This window comes from Urocitellus parryii, chromosome 2 (genome assembly GCF_045843805.1).
Source record: "Urocitellus parryii isolate mUroPar1 chromosome 2, mUroPar1.hap1, whole genome shotgun sequence".
NCBI lineage: Eukaryota > Metazoa > Chordata > Mammalia > Rodentia > Sciuridae > Urocitellus > Urocitellus parryii.
In genome coordinates, this window is record NC_135532.1 from 84,562,126 (window position 1) to 84,586,693 (window position 24,568).

Genomic DNA, 24,568 nt, shown 5'->3' on the forward strand with positions numbered 1-24,568 from the left:
ACTATAGCAAATATCCTTGAAATCATTATCCCAATCAAAAACATATCTACCACACCCATAACTTCCCTTATGCTGCTGATTAAATGCCAGTTCTTGCCAAACCTATACAATTTGTTTCTTCTTTCTTCTTTCTCTTCTTTCTTCCTTCCCTTTTCTTTTTCTTTCTTTCTTGGGCTACTTTATTTCTCTCAAAATCATTATTTTGAGATTCATCAATGTTGTTAGATGTGTCAATAATTTCTTCCTTTTTATCTCTGAATAATATTCTATGGTATGGAAATAGCATCATTCGATTATTCATTCACCCATTTATGGACATATGGGTTGTTTCCAGTTTTCAGCCATTACTATAAAGTTGACATGAAAATTAATGTGCAAGCCTTTCTGTTAGTATATACTTTCATTTACTTTGAGTAAATTCCCGGGAGTGGAGTTTAGTATAAGGTGGTACCCACCTTACAAAAGGTGTGTGAAACTTGCATGAAACTGCCAACCAGCTTTCCAAGACAGTTTTATCAATGTATATTTCTACCAGCAGTCCATAAGAATTCTTCTTGCTTCCACATCCTTACCAACATGTTGTGTGATTCATTCTTATAATTTTATCCTTCCTAGTAGTTGTATACTGATATCTCATTTTAGTTTTAATTTGTATTTTGTATTTACCTAATGAATAATGGTGTTGAACATCTTTTCATTTACTTTTTGCTATTCATTTCTATTCTTCGATAAAGTGTCTATTCAAGTATTTTACAATCTTTATTATTTTCTTTCTTCTTGGTTTTTATTTTATTTTTCCAATTTCTTAATGTGGAAGCAGAGACAACCGATTTGAGAATGTTCTCTATAGATACATAAATAAGTATAATGTTAAAAATGTCCCTTCTTCCAAGAATCATAGACCCTTAAGTATTATGTCTGTTTGTTACTTACTAATGCTTTCCAACAATTCTTTTCTTATATGTTGTCCAGTTTTTACAGTTCTTTTTTCAATCTCTTTCAATACCAGCCATTCAGTCATGGGTTAAAGCAAGAAGATCCTTTATAATTCTTGTGTACTGGCATTGGGCTGTCCCAAGCCTGGGGGTGTGGTGAGCCGTTTCTGTGAACTGTGGCCGCCATTACAAGATGGTGCTGGTTTCCCCTGTAGTCTGTGACAAACAACTCCTTATCAGAATGAGTTGGCACGCTGTGACTTGGCACCCTATGAGAAAAGTCCACGTGGCAGCTTCGCATTGGGGCTTGAGGTGCTTTATTAAGGCTGGGAGGGGCATCCAGGAGATAGAAGAAAAGGTATCAAGGACCTGAATAAACTGCTGAGAGAAGATTCCCGAGTTGCGTCTTCCTTGCGGGCAAGGGGTCGCGACAAGTGGCGCCGAGACCCGGGAACCAGAACTTTCAGTCAGTCAGGGGTGGTGCACCGGTTAGTCCCAGGTAAGTGGGATCTGCGATGAAAGCAGGGATAGTCCCAGTAAGTGGGATCCGCGTCCAAAGCGGGGTCAGCTCCTCTACAAAGAAAGAGAGAGCCTCATATTTATTGCAGCTGCACTGTGTACTTTCACTTTTGTTTTCTGTGTTTCTTTTGTTGTGTCATCTCGTTTTTGTTTTTTGTGGTATCTCTTGTTGTTTTTTGTGCGTCTTTTGTTGTTGTGTCATGGGTGCCGCATCTTCAAGTCCGCTCCTCCTGGCCCTAGATGACCTGTTACGTTCCAAGGGCCTGGAAGTGAAACGTAGTACTTTAGAGAGATTTTTACAGAAGACAGATATTGCTGCACCGTGGTTTGCATTCTCGGGCAGCCTTACTATACCTAGCTGGGATAAATTAGGCAAAGACCTTGACTTTGCTTCTGAGCAGGGCATATTAGAGGGTGGGGTGATACCCCTTTGGAAGATGGTCCGTAGTTGCCTCACAGATGGCAGATGTCAGGAAGCACTTACTAAAGGACAGGAAGTTTTAGAGCAATTACATGAGGAGAAGTCAGAGACGGCAGAAAGTGAGGTATCTCAGGAGGATGGGAGTGTGCGGAGCATGAAACAGGGGAGGAGGCGGCTGTCTCCGGCAAGAAGTGAGATATCTCAGAAGGATGGGAATGTACGGAATGTTAAACAGAGGAGAAGGCTCTATCCGGACTTGACTGAGTTAAAAACTCCCAAGGACACAAGTAGCTCGGACAGTTCTGAGGAATTAGATCCACCCTAGCCGCTCTCAACCCCGCCTTCTCATCTTCCCCCTCCCTATCAGGCCCACAGAAAAGTCTTAATTGACCTTCTCCAGAATATTCACCATGGCTTATTTTAGGACTTTCAGCAAAAGAATCTCTACAAAAAGGTTTAATGTAGATAAACTTCCTATTTTCATGTTGCCCTGTTTTATTTGGCTACTGTCTGAAAAAATCAGCATTCCAGGCACTGGACACTCCCTTACTAGTTTTTCACAAAAATATGTAACAAGGCCTCTGGCCTTGAGCTGGGCTTCACAGTGCTGACTACATTTCTAAGATAAGGGAGTTACTAACTGGGCTCCATGGTAACAGCTGACAGGAGGAAGAATTGGAAAGGGAGATAGAGGAACTGGAGGGTCGATTGTAAAAGTCAAGATTTAAAGCACCTACAGCCCCGATCGCTGTCACGCTCCCTCCTTATAACCCCGATTGGGACAAGGACAACCCCAGAAGGCTGGGGGGTGTTCAGTGGCAGCCTAAGACGGCCCAAACTTCCCAGTAATTGAAAACTTGGATGCCGATGGACAGCCGGCCAGAGTACATGTTCCTTTAGCCTTTAAGGATATTAAACAACTAAAGGAGGCAGTTACTAATTACGGATCCCATGCCCCCTTTACATTGACTCTCTTCGAGTCTTTCTCTGCCAATCAGCTGACACCTAGTGACTGGCAACAGCTTTGCATGGCTGTGTTGTCCGGAGGGGATTTTTTGTTGTGGAAAAGTGAAAATCAAGAGAGGTGTCGCGAGCTAGCCCGAGTCAATCAGGACGCCGGCTTCCCACGGCATAACCTTGAAATGTTAACAGGCTTGGGACTATATGCTATCATAAATCAACAAATTAATTATAATCCTGGGGTCTATGCTCAGATAGCTACAGCAGCCATTTAGGCTTGGAAGGCTCTACCTATTTCAAATGCTAAAACAAAAATTTCAAAAATTGCTCAAGGACCCTCTGAGCCTTATTCTGACTTCCTTGCCTGATTGATACAGGTAGCAGAAAAAATATTCCCTAACTTGGAACAAGCCATGCCGGTCATTAAGCAATTGGCTCTTAAATATGCAAATTCCTATTGCCAAAATGCCATTAAATCTACCAGAGCAAAGAGTGTTGATGACATGATTCGAGCTTGTAAGGATATTGATGGAGCTCATATTACAGGACAGGTTCTGGCCGCTGCCCTCAAAATGGAAACAGGGGCCCGACCCGGGCCCCGGAAGCCTAGGTGTATGGGGCAATCCAGGGACGGAATGGTACCCCGGGGAGTGGGCGACTTCGTCACCTCCCACGGACCAACCCCTTTCTATCTGTAGACTCCCTAGGGGAATGCCAGGAAGTACAGGATGTACAACTGCAACCGCAGGTCGCAGAGACAGAACAAGCTGCTACCGCAGTAAGATCTTGGCCAGGCGGGGGAAAATGCAGACAAAATCAAACAAAATACAATCGGCTAAGAAAACTTGGAGAACTTTTGCCCTGAAAATGGGCACCAGACTCCATGTTGTTTGCATCACCATGGTAACCATGGGGTGCCTGGCCGGCATGGCTGCTTCCTGGTCCCACCTCCCACACTTTTGCGGGCTTCTGATTGGTTCTTCCACAGTCACTCAGACAGGACTTCTAGTCCCGCTTTCCAGCCACTAACCTGTACTGCTGTGTTTCAGGTTTCTACCGGAGCTGCTCAGAGCCTGTATTTTTTTTACAACAAAATGCCTACCTGTAAATGCTAATGAAAGATATCTTTTTCAGACAAAATTTAATTCCACAGGTTTCTATGTTACAGTCCTAAATTTAAGCTAGTTCTAAGTTAAATAACCTGACTTTTTCTCTATAGTTGTGTTACTAAATAATGTTCTATTGATGAGAGATATCAAATATGCTTCTTTATATTTTACTTTTAATTTTGAAGGTTATGAGGATGCATTTGCTCGCCACAGGAACAAGCCGGCAAAGTTCCTGTGATGACCAAAAAATCCTTATTTTCATTGCTAACTATAAAAATAAAAATGTATACTCAAGGATCTTATTTCAGTTACATCAAGTGACGTCACATAGAAGAGTGCACTCCTAGCTAAAAATAAATTTAAATGGATCCAAATATTTTAAGACCACGTGGTTACATAAAGTTAATACAATTATAAGTTATGTTCTTATTCTTTATATATATATTTTAGATATTTAGATAACCTATATTTGTTAATCTATAAATTAATTAGCACATGCCTAATTGATTAGTTAATATATATTTGCCTAATTGTTTTTCTTCAACAGAAAACCTATAATTTAAGTTTTATATTTACATTTATCAGATACTCTGTTTTTTCAGTTACAGATATTTGAGATAAATGTGTTTAGTATAAATTTGCTTTTAAGTAAAAATACAATCAAGTAATTTCTAAATCTCAAAGTAGAATTAATCAACACATTTTATCTGGGATTTTGGCTGCTAATCAAAGGATAGAGTTACTTCAAGCTCAAGTTGAGGAATTGTCTGACCTAGTACATTTGGGTTGTATTGATCAACGAGCACATTTATGTATAACCTCTGTCAGATTTTATGATTCCAGAAATGCCTCATGCATCATCGGAGAATATCTATCCGGAACCTGGTCCATGGAAGCAGAAAACTTGATCCAGTCTCAACTAACTCAGATTGCTGTTTTGAATAACACCCATGTCAATCCAGTGACCTTGGGTCAATTTACCAATTGGTTGTCATCTGCCTTTTCCTTTTTTAAGGAGTGGGTGGGAATAGGCATTTTTGATGCAATGTGTTGCTTCGGTATGTTCCTCTGTTTGTGGTTTCTCTGTCGCCTCAAGGCCCGCAATGCTCACGATAAGGCTATGATCATACAAGCTCTTGCAGCTTTAGAAAATGGCAATTCACCTCAAGTCTGGCTTGCGCATCTTAAACAGTAAATCTTTGACATGGTCGTTGCACCCCAAGTTATTATAACATTGCACTGGGATCGACATGTCTTTCCTCGCTATTCTCTTAGTGTTGGAAAGCCCTTGCACTCTGCCGGTCTTGCTGCCATTGCACGCAGATGGGTTTCCACACTAGTGCTTCTCTATCGCTTTAAAGTCCGTGCCTTTCTTTCAGGGTGCTGTCAACTTGTTTGTCATTGTACACAGCCACAGTTCAGCCTCAGCTATCCCCCTCCGTCCACCATCGTCACGGTACAGGATGCGAGGCAAGGCACTGCACTTGAGTGATCCTTGGAGTGGACCTCAAGGAGAGCATGTCCTATTGCATGCGGGTTTGACGTCCTTCCTTACCCCACCTTATCCACGCCCCGCCCCACGAAAAAAGGCGTCGGCTGATATGGCCTCGGATCTGGGGAAGGCGCCTCCTTAGGGCTGAGCCATACTATGCAGCCACTTCTGCACAGTGGGATAGGACCTCTACTCTCGCCTGTATTGTCATACAAAAACAAAAACGGGGGAACTGTGGTGAGCCGTTTCTGTGAACTGTGGCCGCCATTACAAGATGGCGCTGGTTTCCCCTGTAGTCTGTGACAAACAACTCCTTATCAGAATGAGTTGGCACGCTGTGACTTGGCACCCTATGAGAAAAGTCCACGTGGCAGCTTCGCATTGGGGCTTGAGGTGCTTTATTAAGGCTGGGAGGGGCATCCAGGGGATAGAAGAAAAAGTATCAAGGACCTGAATAAACTGCTGAGAGAAGATTCCCGAGTTGCGTCTTCCTTGCGGGCAAGGGGTCGCGACATGGGGGTACAGTCATCATCTCCTATATCCCCAGAGAAAGACAGGGGTATAAAGGACGGCTGTTTAGTGGAAAGAACACAGGGATTTAGCTAGTGAAATCTGGACTCGCATTTCTTCACTTAGTAATTGAGTGGGTTTGTGCCAAGTTCACCTATAATTCCCATATCATGGAATTCTGTGATTCACTTTATAAGAATGTGGTCTAATTCCTATGCCTACAAGAGGCATAAACACAGTAGAATTTAAAAATATATAAAAAAGCATAACATTTTTAGAGTATGCTCTGAAGTTTCATATAACTTCCATGTAGGTTTAAAATATTTAGAAGTTTAGACTATGTATTCTATTTTGAGAACTGAAGAATGGCTATTCTAAACATTTTAAATAATAATAATTTCCTAATTCCATGCATGTGTTACAAGTACAAATAATTTGAGCACATAGCATATTACATGAGAAATAAAATTACAATATTAGCTATTTTAGATGATTCAGCCATTACTATTGCTTATATACACAAAAAATACAATTTTGGGGAAAAGTGGTTGATATGGATAGTTTAAAATAATGAGATTTTGGATATAATAATTTTTTATAAGTAAGTCAGAATTTAGTTGAATCAGTAACTTCTTCTCATTACACTTATTTTTATCTTTTTTTTCCCTAAATAATTTTGGAAGTTGTTAGCATCAGTTCATATTGTTAGTGAGGATCAATTTTCATGTGGAATATAAAGACACTCACAGTTGGTAGGACTAACCTGTCCTGTCATTTCAGGAGCCACAGAGAAGATGGGCCAGAAGAAAGAGTAAACTGAGAAAAACAGCATCCAGCTTATTATGCTTCCCCAAATTGCCACATGACTAAACTGCAGAAAGAAGAGTACCACAGAGGCATGAGTCTTTTCTATTTAAAAGGGTGGAGGTGCTAATTATATCAACTAACAAAATACATTTGTTCATCTCAGATGTTTTCATGAGAAAATATCAATAATTGTTCAATTACTTAAAATTTAGGGTTTCTTTTCCACATTTTTTTTCAGAATATTTTGCTGTAGAAACAGGGAACCACTGGTTAATGTATCTTAAACAATGGTACCTCATTTACCTAAGCCAAGTGACATTCTGTGTCTTCAGTGAAAACGGCCAACTCTCAGTCCACACAGTGATGGGTGATTTATTGAGGCTATCGGCTTTTGTCTATTTTTAATTCAGAGCTTTTTCAGTAAAAGTAAAGTATTTCAACAGAAATCAGGAAGAGATCTTTTAAAAAGGACCAAATCATTCTTGTTCTGTACAAGTAGCTCTGGGACAATGGCAGGCATTGTGACATTGACTGAATGATGCACATTAGCCTGGTAGAGATAACTGGATGAAAGATCACTGCCAATGTCTGGGTCTGGGAACTTGTGCCTATAATGGGCTCAAGTGCTCTCATCCTGTTAGGTAGTGCTTGTTGATTAATTATGTTCAAACAACAAATGTAACAATGGAAAAGACCAGTCTGCCAGTTCTTGTGTTTGTAAGTTATCTTCAAAATCAACTTTTCACATTCTTTTAAAAGGTAACCTATTAGTCAAATGATTCCTCTCTCTGGTTAAAGTAAACCGAACTGGCCTCAGAAAGGGTCTTCCTGTGATCATAAAGATGATTAAAGATGATTTCCACATGAAGATGGTGGAAAAGAGGATCAGGCGAAAACTGGGAACTTTGAAACTTAAAAAACAGCAATGCAGGGGCTGGGGTTATGGCTCAGCGGTAGAGTGCTTGCCTAGCATGTGTGAGGCACTGGGTTTGATCCTGAGCACGACATAAAGATGAATAAATAGAATGAAGGTATTGTATCCATCTACAACTAAAATTTTAAAATATACATACATACAACAATGCATCTTCATAATGGTTCCCTTGTAATTGACACAATGCATTAGCTGTAATGCTAGGCATTTCGGTATGGTTTAGTATTTTCAGATGGGTTCCTGATGGGACGCGGGAGTGGTCGCAAGCCACCATGCTGCTCTTGAGAGGCATTTTGCTACCTCTCTGCCCTGTTTAGTTCTTGCACCTAAAGGGTGACTTCCAGTATCCTCCTCTTCCCCAAGAAGAAGCCCCAGAACACCTACTCCATCGTCTCCACAGGGTAGGCAACCAATGCCTTCTTTTCCTTTACCACACTCCTTCTTAATCTCCATGGGAGGTAGAGAGCAGGAACATGGGACAACACAGGAGACAAGAAAGCCCCCCCCCCCGCGTTTTTGCTACTTTTGCTATGGACTTTAAATAAATAAGTAAACAAAGAAATATTTATGAATAAAAAAAAGTGAGATTCAGTATGTACAGACATAAGTGATCCTAAACCTAGAAAACATTCTTTACAGGAGAGGATTTGACAATTAGAATGAGAAATAGAAAATAATTGTTTCTATATTTACATAGTGGTTAAGGTGGTATAATATTGTGCTTATAACTTGTATGTTTTATGAGCTGCTAATGTAATATGTTTTTTCATAACTGAGTGTCAAGGTCCAGTTGGAAATACTGTTGTGGTCAGAACTCCAAATTGATTGCATCAGAGAATACGTGATACACTACATCATCTTAGCTCTTAAAAGGTGACAAGCTAGCTGGGTATGGTGGCGCATGCCTGCAATCCCAGTGACTCAAGGGACTGAGACGGGAGGATCATGAATTCAAAGCCAGTCTCAGCAATGGTGAGGCGCTAAGCAACTCAGTGAGACCCTGTCTCTAAATTAAAAAAAAAAAAAATACAAAATAGGCCTAGGGATGTGGCTCGGTGGTCGAGTGCCCCTGAGTTTAATCCTTGGTACAAAAAAAAAAAAAAAAAAAAAAAAGTTACAAGCTAATATAAATTCATTTCCTCTCAAAAAAAAATCTTTGTTTGTGATGTTTTTTTTTTTTTTTTTTTTTTCAGTACTGGGCACCAAACCCAGGGCCATGAGCATCTATGCAAGTGTTCTATGACTGAGTACATCTTCCAGCCCCTTCTGTAATAGCTATGCAGATTAAATAGATGGAAAAATGTTATTAAGTGAAAAAAGTAAATTACAAAACATTAGCTACATTATAATCTTTTTTTTTTTCATTTTTGATATTGGGAATTGAACCCAGGGGCACTTTACCAGTAACCTACACCCCAGTCCTTTTTCTTTTCTGTTTCGAGAGAGGGTCTTACGAAGTTGACTAGGGTCTAAGTAGCCTGGGCTGGCCTCAAACTCCTTCCTCAGCTTCCTGAGTCTCTGGGATTACACATGTACTCTGGCCTAGCTATTATTTTATTCTTGTTTAAAAAAGTTAACATACATAAGAAAAAAGACTGAAAGAATAGAAACCAAACTGTCAATAATAGCATTCACATTGAAAGGCATGGAAAATATGTATTTACTTAAATTTCTGTGTTAGCTAAATTTTCTGTATTAATCCTGAACTTGGATAATAATAGTAAATGAAGTATCTCAGTTATAGTATGCTAAATTGAATCTATTTCAAATGTAAAACAGGAAAACAAATATCCTAAAGACATTAGATGAATAATATACCTTCATCCAGTTTAAATCATTATTTGAATATGCAAAATCAAATAGAGTATGGAGAACAAACAAAAGCTTATTATTTTTCTAAAAATTAAAAGTAAGTCAGCACATAGCAACAACAATGGATTTAGAAAAACTCCTGAAGTATACTTACTCTATTCCAAGATGTTGTCTCCAGCCCAGCTTTCAGACAAACAGTAACAACTACATACTGTGAGAGGTGAGATGGGAAGGCAAAGACAATAAAATAAAAAATGTAAAAAAAATTTCCATTAGAATTCATATCTCCTACTCCTTTCCTGACATCCCCCCCACCCCCATTCATCCTCACATCTGGTGGACTGTAATGTCATTAAGTTGATAAATGTTCTCCTGGGTTTTAGTTCTAAGGAGGATATAGTGTTTTCTAATACATGCACGTGTTTAGGAACTCTTTAGCATATGACTCAAATCAATACTTATGTTATAAGCTCTTATATTTACTTTTATTTTTTTAATAAATACCATGGAAGATTTGATTCTACCTAGAAATCTGAGTGCTATTAATAAAAAAAACATACAGTTGAGCAGGGTAAATTGAAACCACTATAAATCAAAAGAGTTATCTTCTATGGATTTTTGTATTTACCTAAGAGTTTCTTTGTGTCATAAGATATGATATATTTTAGAGAAGGAGCCATATGCTGCTGAGAAAAAAGTATATTTGCTCATTGATGGGTAAAATATTCTTTTTATGTAAATTTTAAAATTTATATATGATAGCAGAATGCATTACAATTTTATTACATATATAGAGCATAATTTTTGATATCTATGGTTGTATACATAGCCTATTCACACCAATTCATGTCTTCATACATTTAATTTGGATAATAATGATCATCACATTCCACCATCATTAATTACCCCATGCCCCCTCCCTTCCCCTCCAATCCCTCTGCCCTATCTAGAATTCGTCTATTCCTCCCATGTTCCCGCTCCCTATCCCACTATGAATCAGCCTTCTTATATCAAAGAAAACATGAGGCATTTGGTTTTTTGGGACTGGCTAACTTCACTTAGCATTATCTTCTTTAACTACAACCATTTACCTGCAAATGCCATGATTTTATTCTCTTTTATTGCTGAGTAATATTCCAGTATGTATATAGGCCACGTTTTTTTATCCATTCATCTATTGAAGTGCATCTAGGTTGGTTCCACAGTTTAGCTATTGTGAATTGTGCTGCTATAAACATTGATGTGGCTATGTCCCTGTTGTATGCTGTTTTTAAATCCTTTGGGTATAGACCGAGGAGAGGGACAGCTGGGTCAAATGGTGGTTCCATTCCTAATTTTCCAAGAAATCTCCATACTGCTTTTCATATTGGCTGCATCAATTTGCAGTCCCACCAGCAGTGTATGAGTGTACCCTTTTCCCCACATCCTCACCAACACTTATTGTTGTTTGATGCATAATAGCTGCCATTCTGACTGGAGTGAGAGGAAATCTTAGAGTGATTTTAATTTGCTTTCTCTAATTGCTAGTGATGATGAACATTTTTTCATGTATTTGTTAACTGATTGTACATCATCCTCTGAGAAGTGTCTGTTCAGGTCCTTGGCCCATTTATCAATTGGGTTATTTGTTTTTTTGGTGTTTAGCTTTTTTTTGAGTTCTTTATATACCCTAGTGATTAGTGCTCTATCTGATGCGTGAGACGTAAAGATTTGCTCCCAAGATATAGGCTCTCTATTCATCTCACAAATTATTTCTTTTGTTGAGAAGAAGCTTTTTAGTTTGAGTCCATCCCATTTATTGATTCATGATTTTAATTCTTGTGCCACAGGAGTCTTATTAAGGAAGTTGGGGCCTAATCCCACATGATGGAGATTAGGGCCTACTTTTTCTTCTCTTAGACGCAGGGACTCTGGTTGTATTCCTAAGTCCTTGATCCATTTTGAGTTTTGTGCATGGTGAGAGATAGGGGTTTAATTTCATTTTGTTGCATATGGATTTCCAGTTTTCCCAGCACCATTTGTTGAAGAGGCTATCTTTTCTCCAATGCATGTTCTTGGCACCTTTGTCTAATATAAGATAATTGTATTTTTTGTGGGTTATTCTCTGTGTCCTCTATTATGTACCATTGGTTTATCAAGTCTGTTTTGGTGCCAATACCATGCTGTTTTTGTTACTGTTCCTCTGTAGTATACTTTAAGGTCTGGTATAGTGATGCCACCTGCATCACTCTTCCTGCTAAGGATTGCTTTAGCTTTTTCCAGATGAATTTCATGATTGCTTTTTTTTATTTATATGAGGAATGCCATTGGGATTTTGATAGGAATTGCATTAAATCTGTATAGTGCTTTTGGAAGTATGGTCATTTTGATAATATTAATTTGTCGTATATAAGAGCAAGGTAGATCTTTCCATCTTCTAAGGTCTTATTTGATTTCTTTAGGGTTCTATAATTTTCTTTATATAGATCTTTCACCTCTTTCATTAAGTTGATTCCCAAGTATTTTAATTTTTTTGAGGCTATTGAGAATGGGGTAGTTTTCTTCATTTCCCTTTCTGAGGATTTGTCACTGGTATACAGAAATGCCTTTGATATATGGGTGTTAATTTATATATCCTGCTACTTTGCCGACTTCATTTTCTAGTTCTAGGAGTTTTCTAATGGAACTTTTAGGGTCTTCCAAGTATAGAATCATAGCTGATGGGTGAAATATTCTATATATGTCTGTTAGAACATACACTTCACAGAAGAAGAAATACAATTGATCAACAAATATATGAAAAAGTGTTCAACATCTCTAGTAATTAGAGAGATGCAAATCAAATCTACTCTAAGATTTCATCTCATTCCAGTCAGAATGGCAATCATCAAGAATACAGGCAACAATAAATGTTGGCAAGGATGTGGGGGAAAAGGTACACTCATACATTGATGATGGGAATGCAAATTGGTGCAACCGCTATGGAAGGTAGTATGGAGATTCCTCAGAAAACTTGGAATGGAACCACCATTTGACCCAGCTCTCCCACTCCTTGATATATACCCAGAAGACTTAAAGTCAGCATACTACAGTGATGCGGCCACATCAATGTTTACAGCAGCTCAATTCACAATAGCTAACCTATGGAACCAACCTAGGTTTCGCTCAATAGATGAATGGTATGTACATATATGCACACAATAACAAGAAAAAAATGACATCCCAACAGAACTAAATACAACAACAAGCAGTTCATGGATAGAAAAAAAAAGAATTGATTTATAATCACACAAATATGATTGCTCTCAAAGCAAAAACTGCAATAGGCTATCATTTTTGGATGAAGAAGTGTGATAAGATCACTGCCCATGGGACTCAGGGAAATTGATGTTCTTATTACTAAATTTGTGTACTCTTTGGGGGAATATTTGGTAATGTCTTTCAAAATTCATGCTACCATCTGATATAGCTAAAATTAAGCTCCTAGAAATTTATCCTACAGATATACTTACTTCTGGGCACATACGAATAGTCTTTGTAGTATTGTTCATAATGTCAAAGGACCAAAAATAACAGTAATGTCCACTAATAGGAGACTAGCTAAATTAATAATGGCAAGTTACTCATACACGCAACCCTAAAAGGATGATGTAAATATTTATGGACTGATTTGAAATCAGCAAGGCATGCTATATAGTGGGAAAAAATGAGATATTGAGAAGCATTTCCTACTTATCAAAAAAAGTAGGGAGGGAGGTAACATACATTTGTAATAAAGTTTATATTTCTAGAAATATATGTAAGCAACTGCTACAATAGTTTCTTCTTGGAAAAGACATTAGAGTGAGAGAATCTTAAAATTCATAGGATACTGACTTATAACATTTGGTAAAGTGATTTATTTGTTTTAATTAGAAATAAGTGATTTAATGCACAAGAGTAATCTTACCGTATAAATAAAATTTCCAAGAAATAAATAGTCTGTGGTGTAACCATGTCGCAATATCATATCTGAAACGTGAAAAAATCATGTTTTAATCTTTATAGAGTCTGTAATATAGATTTTGAATTTATTTTTACCAAAGAAACACATAGTGGACCCCCCCCAAAAAAAATATTCATTGATTATTGGTCATATTTCTAAATCGCTTTAAATGACAAAAATTTTGCATCTATTATCTGTGACAATTGTGACTTTTTCTTACTTTTTAGTCTCTCCAAGGATATATCAAGCAACAGATGAAAAAACAAAGCATAAGGAGTATGTGAATGTTGTTGTAAACTTAGCTTTATTTGCATTAAACCATTTGACAGAACCCATAAATTAAAAGTACAAATATCCCATAAATGATGCTAGGTTATGAGAAATTGTAATAATTTTGTCATCATATTTTTAATACTATTTCCTTTTCTAAAATAACAAACAATAGACAATTTGAAATAATGATAGAATTTCCTAATTCTTTTCAATTATTGCTATATCTACTATAAAACTTTATGAAGGCCCCAGACTATCTCAACATTAGGATACTCTCTTCAGATCTTCTTGACATGTTTTAAAATTCTCTAATACATATTGGTGGTTTTTGGTTCATTACATTTGATATGTAAATTTTCAAGTGCCAACTCCTGACCTTTATACCAATTCAGATAGTATACTTATGTACTTAGACTCATTTATTGTTGTTGTTGTTTTATGTTTGTTTGTTTCTGAGTTATAATCCACTAAAACTACAGGCAATGAAACATTTAGGGAATCCAAATGAAGAAAAGTGAATAAATATGTGGGCCAAATTACAACCACCAGGAGAATGACAACCATGATTCTAGAGTGTGCACTGACTGACCTACACTTTGTGAGCTTATTGGGAGTGGGATGATAGTATAGATGAGAACAATATAACTGAATAGAAAAGAGAAGATAGCTGCTTCACAGGAACATAATATTGGATTATATTGTTTGGATATGTACTCATAAAGGAATGGAGAAATTAGAAGCTACATTGGGAGGGAAGAAAAACTTCCAGTATTCCAACATTCTGGTGTGAAGCAGAAATTACTTTCCTTCTGAATATTACACAAAATTAATAATGAAAAATGCCACAAAGTCAATGTCAGGGAAACAAGGAGACAAAAAAAAAATCCACAGACTCAGAAAACTAACAAAGGCTTCCAAGGAACTGAAGCCAGCACAGAAGCTGAGCTTGCTACTTGTAGTAAGAGCTCCCTGATGTGAATACCAACTTGGCCTAGAGCATCAGATCCCAAAAAACATCTGCAGAAATACACTTTTCTTCTCTCTGGGACAGAAACTTTAATCCCATGAAGAATTTAAAAAAAAAAGAAACAGATACAGTACCCATAAAATGACTATTTTATGAGTTTTGGTCATTCTTTATTATGCTATATATATGTCCCTGATTATGAAATATGTTTTTAAATGAATTGAATCAAATGAGTGGAAAAAGGACAGCAAAATTTATCACAGATGAAGAAAGCTCACTAGGGATTTTTACATAAGACCCAGTTTACCCAGCCAAAAACCTAATGACTAATCAGAACAAAAAGACTGGTGTGCATTTGAAAGATTTAATATATCAAAATATATTTATATACATCTAATATGTTGAAGAAATAAGAGTATAAAAGCAAAAACAAATGTGGTGTTAAAATTATTAGCTGTAATTATCACATGCCCATATGATAAGGAAATGACACCTGAATACATGAAGGTACTGGTGAAATAAATGGAAAACATCAAGTTTGCAGATGGTCTCATCAAGTCAACAAAAGACATTCAAAGCAAACAAAGTATTCCAACTGGAAGCATACTTAAGAGCATGAAGGTATGTCATATGCAAGATAATGAGGTGTTGGAGGAACAGAAAGAGAGAAGGAAGAAAAATATAATAATTTTATCATTATTCATATGAGGAAATGATTTCTCTAAAGAAATAGAGTGATGCTTATACAAATTTATAATAACAAATTGACTATAAGAACAAAAATTCAAACCTTTCTTAGTATCAGAAATCTATACAAATAAGCAAAGAAACCCAAAGAAATGATTAAAGATTAGAAAAATAAATTTAGGAAGGAAATGCAAAGTCAAATGAACATCTCAACAAAATTCTATTTTATTTATTTATTTATTTATTTATTTTCTCGTTCTCGGCAGACACAACATCTTTGTTGGTATGTGGTGCTGAGGATCGAACCCTGGCCGCACGCATGCCAGGCAAGCGCGCTACCGCTTGAGCCACATCCCCAGCCCCAAAATTCTATTTTTTAAAAAAATGAATTTTAGATTGAATCTTAAATTAGATTTTATGCTGCAAGAAATGCACCTTAAAAAGTAACTCATATAGTTGAAAAATGAAGGATGATCAAGGATGAGACATAATAGTAACTGTAACCTAGAGGAAATTGACACTAAGTAGACTTACACAAGACAAGGAAGGGTACCTTGTAAAGCCAAACATAAAAATTTCAATGAATATGAAATAGGCTATCGGCATGACAAATAATATTTTAAAACATAAAAGTAGAAACAAATATGATAGTAGTAGATTTTTACTCACCTTTCTCAGTTCATAATACATAAAGTGACAACAAATAAATGAAGAGGCAACAATATTTCTGGCTATAATCTATTAGAAAATTGGATTAAATATAAAATGACTACCTTCAGACATTAGGTAAGAGACCAAACAGAGACTTTGATTCCTGAAGAAAGGGTAAAACATTAGATGAGCCTTGTCCCTACTCACACCTTGAGGCAGTTTCTAAACTACTGGCAGGGAAAGAGATTCAACATTGTTGGCTGAATTAATGAGAGGACCAAGTTGTTCAAATTTGCAGAACAGAACATGGGAATTATGGAAAGAATTATCTTAAGCAATTCATATGGGGTCCTCATAAGTCCTTGATTGAATGCTAACCTGCAATGTGAACCCATAAATTCCACAAGGCAGTAAAGAACAACTTCCATGGAAAAACAAATTACCACATAAGGGCAAGTTTAAAAAAATTCCAGATTTAGTATAGGAATTGCTCAAATTCCTATAGGCCAAAGTGAAAAGAACTTTTTCGATGAGCATTCAGCAGAGACCCCAGAGGGAATATATAACTTTAGTAAAAATTAAATTCATTTTAAAGGATTATTAGACTGAACTTCAAAAATATAAAAATAAGTGTCAAAAGAGTAAAATTGAATCACAATAACTAAGTTATTGTGCTGAAACAAAGTCCAAGTATTTAAAAATATACAAATGAACTATTCAGCAACATAACATTTATAATGTTCAACATCCATTATAAAATTACGATGTGGATAAATGGGGGGAAATGATGAATAACCAGAAGAAAATTGGTACTAGAAACAATTAAAAAATAACAGAAATGTTGGAAATAGCAGGGAAGTCTGTAGCTATTATAAATATTTTAAATATTCTCAAGGATTTGTAAGAAAATATGAACATGATAAAGAAAGAAATTAAAGAAATGAACAAAATAAAATTTCTAGAGATGAAAATATTAACACTGATAAATCAGTAACACACAACTAAATAAAATATTAGTACACTTAAAAGCATAGAAAAAGAAACTAAAAATGAACAAAAATATTATAAATGGATGTATGTGTAGTTAGAGTCATGGAAGAAGAGGAAAGAGAGGGAGACAAAAGAAATGGCAAGGAAAATTTTTACAATTTGTTGAACACTATAAAACAATAGATGCAAAAACTTTGAGCAGGAAAATAGATAAACATAACTTAAACTTTATCATGTCATATCAACACTAAATTGCCGTGAATCAGTGATAAAGAAAAGAAGTCTTAGGATCACATAGACAACACACTACATAAAGAAGAATTATCATAGGCTTTTCAACAAAATAATGCAAACCAGAAGTCAATGGTCTTTAAAGAAGTTGAAGAAAAGGAACTATCAACATAAAATTGCTTTTTCAAAAGGAAAGTAAAATAGAGACTTTTTGAATAAATAAAATCTTAAAGAAAATTCATTTGTTTTAAATTTCAAAAGAATAAATTTGCTTTAAAGCAAAGTTATTGTGCTAAAACTTTCTAGAAGAAAGCTAGAAAATGAAATATTTAATTTTCCAACTTTAACAACTAATTTTTCAGAAGCAAAGAAGTAGACATTTCCCAACTTAAGAAGCAAGTATTATGCTAATTTGAAATCCAGATAAATTTTGAGTTTCTTTATATATTCCAGAGATTAATGTTCTATGTGAGGTGCTGGTGGCAAAGCTTTCCTCCCATTATGTAGGATCTCTCTTCACATGCTTGATTGTTTCCTTTGCTATGAAGAAGTTTTTTAGTTTGATACCATCCTTTTTATTGATTGTTGATTTTACTTCTTGTGCTTTAGGAGTCTTGTTGAGACTCTCAGGCTAAGTGAAATGAGCCAATTCCAAAAAACCAAAAGCTGAATGTTCTTTTTGATATGCAGATGCCAATACATAATGCAGAGAGGGGATAGAAGTTCTGTAGATTAGACAAAGAGGAATGAAGGGAAGGGAGGGGAATAGGAAAGACAGTAGAATGAACTGGACATAATTTTCCTATGTTCACATATGAATACACGACCAATGTAACTCCACATCATGTACAACGATGAGAACAGGATCCTACTAGAATAAGTTATATTTCATGTATGTACAGTATGTCAAAAAACACTCTACTGTAATATATGTCCAAAAAGAACAAATTAAAAAAATGTAAAAAACAAGCAAAAATACAGATAAAGAATATTATAAGAAAGACCAATCAATACCCATATCATGAACATAGAGGCAAAAATCCTTAGCAAATCAAATTTAGCAACATATAAAAAAGATAATACATGATAAACAAGGGATTATTTAAGGATATGATGCTAGTTTATATTTTAAAGTCAATGAATCCAATTCATCATAGTAGCAAAATAAAAAAGAAAAATGTTATCACCTTAATAGATGGATAAGAAAAAACATAAACCAAATCCAAAATCTGCTCATTAAAGCACTTGCCTGGCACGTGTGAGGCACTGGGTTCAATACTCAGCACCACATAAAAATAAAATAAAGATATTGTGTCCATCTACAAATATAAACAAACAATAAATAAATATCTTCAGCCAACTAGAACTGAAGAGAACTTTCTTAGTGTAATAATGGGCATCTATGAAAAAAAGCTAATATCTTAAATAATGGTAGAAAGATGTATTCTTTCCTCATAAGATTAGGAAGAATGTGAACATGTCCAAATTTACTGCTTCTGTTTAACATTGTCCTGGAGATCCCAGCCTGTGCCTTAAGGAAGGGGAAATCAATAAAAGGCATATGTAATGAAAAGGGAAGAATTTGTCATAGATAAATTTACACCTGGTCCCTGAGATTATGTATGACACATTCAGGCAAAATTGATAAAGTAGGGACATGGAAACCTTGGTTGTCACTTCAATGATGAGTGATATTTTGTGCTTATGTAGTTTGCTTGTCCATTATGTACAAAATACTTTAAACTAAATTTTAACATGTATGAAATCTTTCAGTACCAAAACATTGTACCAGATAATTTGGGCAGCCACATAATTCATTCTCATAAATATCAACGCAAATTTGCACACAGTTAATTTCAGTTGGTACCCACCTCATACATACCACCCAGTAAGTATAAATAATAATTATTTATTCCTTACAGAGAATCTGAGGATGTTGCCTATGTGTGTATATGTGTTGTGGGACATTTTAAATGTTAGAAGACTAAAAATTTTAGGAGGAAAAACCAAAAAATGAGTATTCTAAAAATTAGTTTATCATATGCATTACATTTAACAACATAAACTCTGTAAACTACTACATTGATAAAATCATGGTATTTCTAATTCCAGATTTGGGTTTATTATTATACTACACTTCTTTCTTATATTTGAAGATAATCTATGATTTTTGAATAGATTCTATCTATGTTTTAACCACTATACTGAACCTTCTTTTCTAGATATATTACAAAGTTGAGACTTCAGAAGTCTTTTTAAAACAGCATTATTGAGATATAATTCATATGCCATACAATTTGTACATTTAAACGTATTATTCAATGGCTTATCTGTATAATTAAATGTATTATTTAATTGCCATTATCAATTTTAGAATACTTTCCATTACCCCCCAAAGAAACTCTGGGCCACCTAGCCCATCCATTCCCCCAGCCCTAGGCAACCACTAATTTCTGTTCTGCTGATATTGATTCTACTCTTCTGGACATTTCTAATAAATAGAATTACATGTGTTCCTTCATGCCTGCTTTTTCTTCACTTGGAATGATGTTTGCAGGGCACATCACTGTTGCATTGCAGCATGATCTAGTTCATTTCTTTTCATTAGCAAATAATATTCTATTGTATGAATATAATACATCTTCTGTATCTATTTTTCATTGATAGACATGCTGGGCTGTTATAAATAATGCTGCTTGAACATTAGTTTTTATGAGGATATACCTTTATTTTCTTTGGGCCATATTTCTAGGGGGGAATATATGATTTTATGTGTAATTGTTTAAGAAAATTAAGACTCTTTGCCAAAGTAATTGTGCAAGTTACATTTCTGCCATCAGTGTATGAGGATTTAAGTTTCTCCACATCCTTTGTCAACACTTATTGCTGTTATTTTGATTATATCTTCCTAAAATGCTGTGGTGGTATCTCAGGCTTTAATTTGCATTTATTTATTCATTAGTGATGATGAGCATCTTTTTATATCTTTATTAGCTATTTATATATCTTCTTTGGATAAATATCTATTCATTTCCCTTGCTGATTAAAAAAATTTTTTTTCATTTGTAGATGGACACAATGCCTTTATTTTATTTATTTTTATGTGGTGCTAAGGTTCGAACCCAGTGCCTCGACCATACTAGGCAAGCATTCTACCACTGAGCCACAACCCCAGCCCCATCCCTTGTCAATTTTTTTAAAAAGTGTAGTATTGAGTCTTTTTAGTGTGGAGTTGAAAGTGTTCTTTGCATGTTCTGGATAAAAATTCCTTGTTACATAAATATGCAAATGCTTTGTTCTAGTTGTGAGCTGTATTTCACTTTCTCAATAATAAAGGGTGAGAGTAAAGAAGGGAATCATGAACGAAAATCAAATTCCATGCAAGCATAAATTTGTATAAGTACCATGTGTAAGTATAAAACTCTAATTTAAAAAGATATAATTTTAAACATAAAACCCATAATTAAGAACATTTTACAAATTAATAAAAACTACTCTCAACATTTTTCAAGAATAGTATACATTATTAAGTTTTGTCACCATGTTGTACAGCAGCAGATCTCTTGAACTTATTCCTAAAATTTTCCACCCTTCAAACAACTTCTCCCTAACTCTACCACTATTCACCACTCCTGCCAGACGCAGATAACACCAATCTACTCTCTCCTGAATGAATTCAACTTTTTCAGTTCTACATATAAGTCAGATTAAATGGTATCTGTTTTTATGTGCCTGGCTTATTTCACTTGACTGTCCTTCAGGTTTATCCATGTTGCCACAATGAAAGGATTTCTTTTTTTTTTTAATGACAGAATAACATTCCATTGTGTATATGTACCACATTTTCTTTATTCACTCTTCCATTAATAGACACCTAGGTGGACTCCATAGCTTGACTATTGTAAACAGTGGTACAGTGAACAAGGAAGTGCCGATACAATTGTCACATACTGATTTCTTCTCCTTTGACTACACAGTAGAAGGATCACTGGTGTACGATGTTTTAGTTAGTTTTTCCTTGCTGTGACGAAAATACATGACAAGAACAATTTAGAGGAGGAAATGTTTATTTTGACTCATAATTTTCAGAGGTTCAGACCAGATTGGCCAACTCCATACTTCAGGACCCAAGGTGAGGCAAAACACCATGGCAGGAGGTCACAGTGGAAGAAAGCAGCTCAGAACATGGCAATGAGGAAGCAAAGAGCCAGAGCTTCTCTCACCAGAAACAAAAATGCAAAGTCAAAGGCGTGTCCACTGTGGAAGTGATCCACACTTCCATAAGCCACCTCCTGCCTACAGTTACCTCCCAGCTAAGCCATATCAGTGGATTAATCTACCGATTAGGTTACACCTCTCATAATCTAATCATTTTACCTCTGAAAATTCTTGTGTTATCTCATGCATGAGGTTTTTGGAGAGACCTTGTTTCTAAATCATAACATACTATTACTCTATTTTTTAGGAACATTCATACTCTTTTTCATACTATGGCTGTATTAATTTATACAACAATGTACAAAGTTTCCCTTTTTTCCCAGATTCTCACCAACATTTATTATCTTTGGCCTTTTTTGATAGTCCTTCTACCCTGTGTGAGATGATATTTCACCATGTCTTTAATTTCTATTTCTCTGGTAATTAGTGTTGTTGAGAACATTTTCATATACCAGTTGGCCATTTGTACATTTTCTTTTGAGAAATGCCTAGTTAGTTCCTAAAGTCCATCTTTAATCAGATTTATTTTCTTACCATTGAGCTAATTTCCTTATATATTTTGTATATCAACCCCTTGTTATATGTGTAATCATGCAGAAGCTTTTTAGTTTGTTATAATCTAATTTATCCATTTTTTGCTCTTACTGCTTCTACTTTTGGATTCATTAAAAAAAAAAGAAAAAGGAAAAAGTCACCACCCAAGATGAATGCCAGGAAATTTTTCCATTTTCCTTTAGTAGTTTCACAGTTTTGGAGTCTTATATTTTAAGTCTTTGATACATTTTGAGTTAATTTTGTAAATGAATTGTGTAGATTTGAATTTTCACCTGGGTTTACTTGTTTTTAATCTAACAAAATTCCTTTAGTATTTCTTGAAAAGTAAACATTTTAGAAACAAAGGAAATCATGTTTTGTTAATCTTGGAATTTTTTATTTCAACTTCACTTTTGAAAGATTGTTTTACTGGGCTTACGATTCTTCATTAGTAGTTTTTGTTTTCTTTCTCAGCACTTTAGTTTTTCCCTACCTTCTGGCTTCCATTTTTCTGGTAAGAACTTTGCTGTTAATCTTCCTGACTCAAATATTTACTAGAAACTAATAATAAATGGTCTTTCATGTCATCATCTTTTTTTTTTCAAAATTGTATCATTGTCTTTAGCTCTTAACATTTTTACTACAATGTGTGTATGTGAATGTTTTTGCATATAATTTACTTGGAGTTCATTGATTTTCTGATGTCTAGTTAATGTTTTCAACTAATTTGTTGAATTTTCAGTTATAATTTTTTTTAAGATTTATTCTGCTCCATTATTTTTCTCCTCTTGTTCTGATCCTCCTATTATATACATTTTTTAAAAAATTTACCACATTTTTTGAGGCTCTGTGCAACTTTTTAATTCTATTTTCTCTCTGTTCAGAGTACATATTCTATATTTATATAACCTCAAGTTCACTAATTCTTTGTCCAGCTCAAATATATTGTTGAGTTCTGCTAAAAAAAGGGGGGCTCCATTTTAGTATTGTACTTTTCCTTTAGTTCTTTATTGTAATTTTGATTTTCATTCCAATAATCTCTATTTAATGAGCCATTGTCTTCATATCTTTCAGCATGGTTTCTTAAACATATTTATAATGATTGCTTTGAACTCTTTGTTTAATCTGACATCTGGGTCTTCTCACAGAGTAGCCTCTCTTTCCTACCTGTTTTCTGATATATGAGTCACATTTTCCTCATTCTTTGAATGCTGATGTTGAAATGGGATGTTTTACATAACATATTATAGCAAAGTTGGATACTGATTCCCTTCCTTCCTTTTTTTTTGGGGGGGGGTGGGTGTGGGACAAGGGATTGATCCCTTTTATCATTTGAATCATGACCTAGTTCCTCCCCACCTCAGAGCTAGGAATGTCTAATACTAGATTTAGGTGAGTTGTTTGTTTGTTTGTTTTTGCTGAATTCTATTTTTGTGTCCTCCAGTTCTTTCTTTGGATACACACATCACATGAAAACATTAATTTCAGCAAGAGTTACAGACTCTGCTGAATATTTGAAATAATGAAGCTATTACCATGTTCCAGCATTTTTGTGGGAAACCAGAAGAGAATGAAGGAGTGGATCAAAGCATTTATACATTGAATCCAAAACACCTAAAAGAAAACAAAGCAAGAAAGTCAAGATGGTAACACTCATCATTATACAAAATTACATATAAGAGGAGGTGAAGGGAAAGGGGGAAAAAAACAAGGGGGAGAAATGAATTACAGTAGATGGGGTAGAGAGAGAAGATGGGAGGGGAGGGGAGCGGAGGGGGGATAGTAGAGGATAGGAAAGGCAGCAGAATACAACAGACACTAGTATGGCAGTATGTAAAAATGTGGATGTGTAACCCATGTGATTCTGCAATCTGTATACGAGGTAAAAATGGGAATTCATAATCCACTTGAATCAAATGTATGAAATATGATATGTCAAGAGCTATGTAATGTTTTGAACAACTAATTTTTAAAAAAGATGGTAGTTTGGTCTAAATCTAAAAATATATGACATTGTGAAGTATATTTGCTCTGTATAATACAGTCATAAAGCTGAAAAAATTTTCTGTAAATTGAAAAAATGTATTATTTATTTATTTATTTTTAAAAGAAATAATTTCAAAATTATGGGAACATTATCTGATATATTATGTAAAATTATAGAATAATATAAATTAAAATTATAGGATATTATTGAAATCATTTAAGATTTAGGATATCATTATTATTATATTACACATTATTCTATTTAAATCTATTAGATAAAAATATATAAAACTAAAATATATTTGTCACAAAAATTATGAAAGTTTATTATACCCAATGAAACAAAACCAAAAGTAATTTTCAAAAGAAAATTACTCAATTTTAAATGTAATTTGAAACTAAACATGATATGCTCTGATCTTTTACATCTATACTCTGACCCTCATCAAAATAATTTTTAACACACCATGTACAAGTTTCTTAAAAGAAATCTCAATAATACTGAATCTCTGGGTTCCATCAAACAAGGGTACACATTAGTTAAATGATAAAAAATGTATATTGTTCT

General features: G+C 35.1%; 1 protein-coding gene across 1 annotated transcript in view; it reads right to left on the bottom strand.

Moving 5' to 3' along the window:
• The window catches only part of LOC113199600 (phospholipid-transporting ATPase IB-like), a 165,202-nt gene that overhangs the window by 21,825 nt on the left and 118,809 nt on the right, over positions 1 to 24,568 (bottom strand). Inside the window, exons 27-30 of the mRNA XM_077795482.1 lie at positions 23,550 to 23,628; positions 13,428 to 13,489; positions 9,654 to 9,710; positions 6,710 to 6,817 (exon numbers count right to left, since the gene is read on the bottom strand). Of these exons, the coding sequence (XP_077651608.1) occupies positions 6,710 to 6,817; positions 9,654 to 9,710; positions 13,428 to 13,489; positions 23,550 to 23,628 (306 nt within the window). The remainder of the gene's footprint in view (positions 1 to 6,709; positions 6,818 to 9,653; positions 9,711 to 13,427; positions 13,490 to 23,549; positions 23,629 to 24,568) is intronic.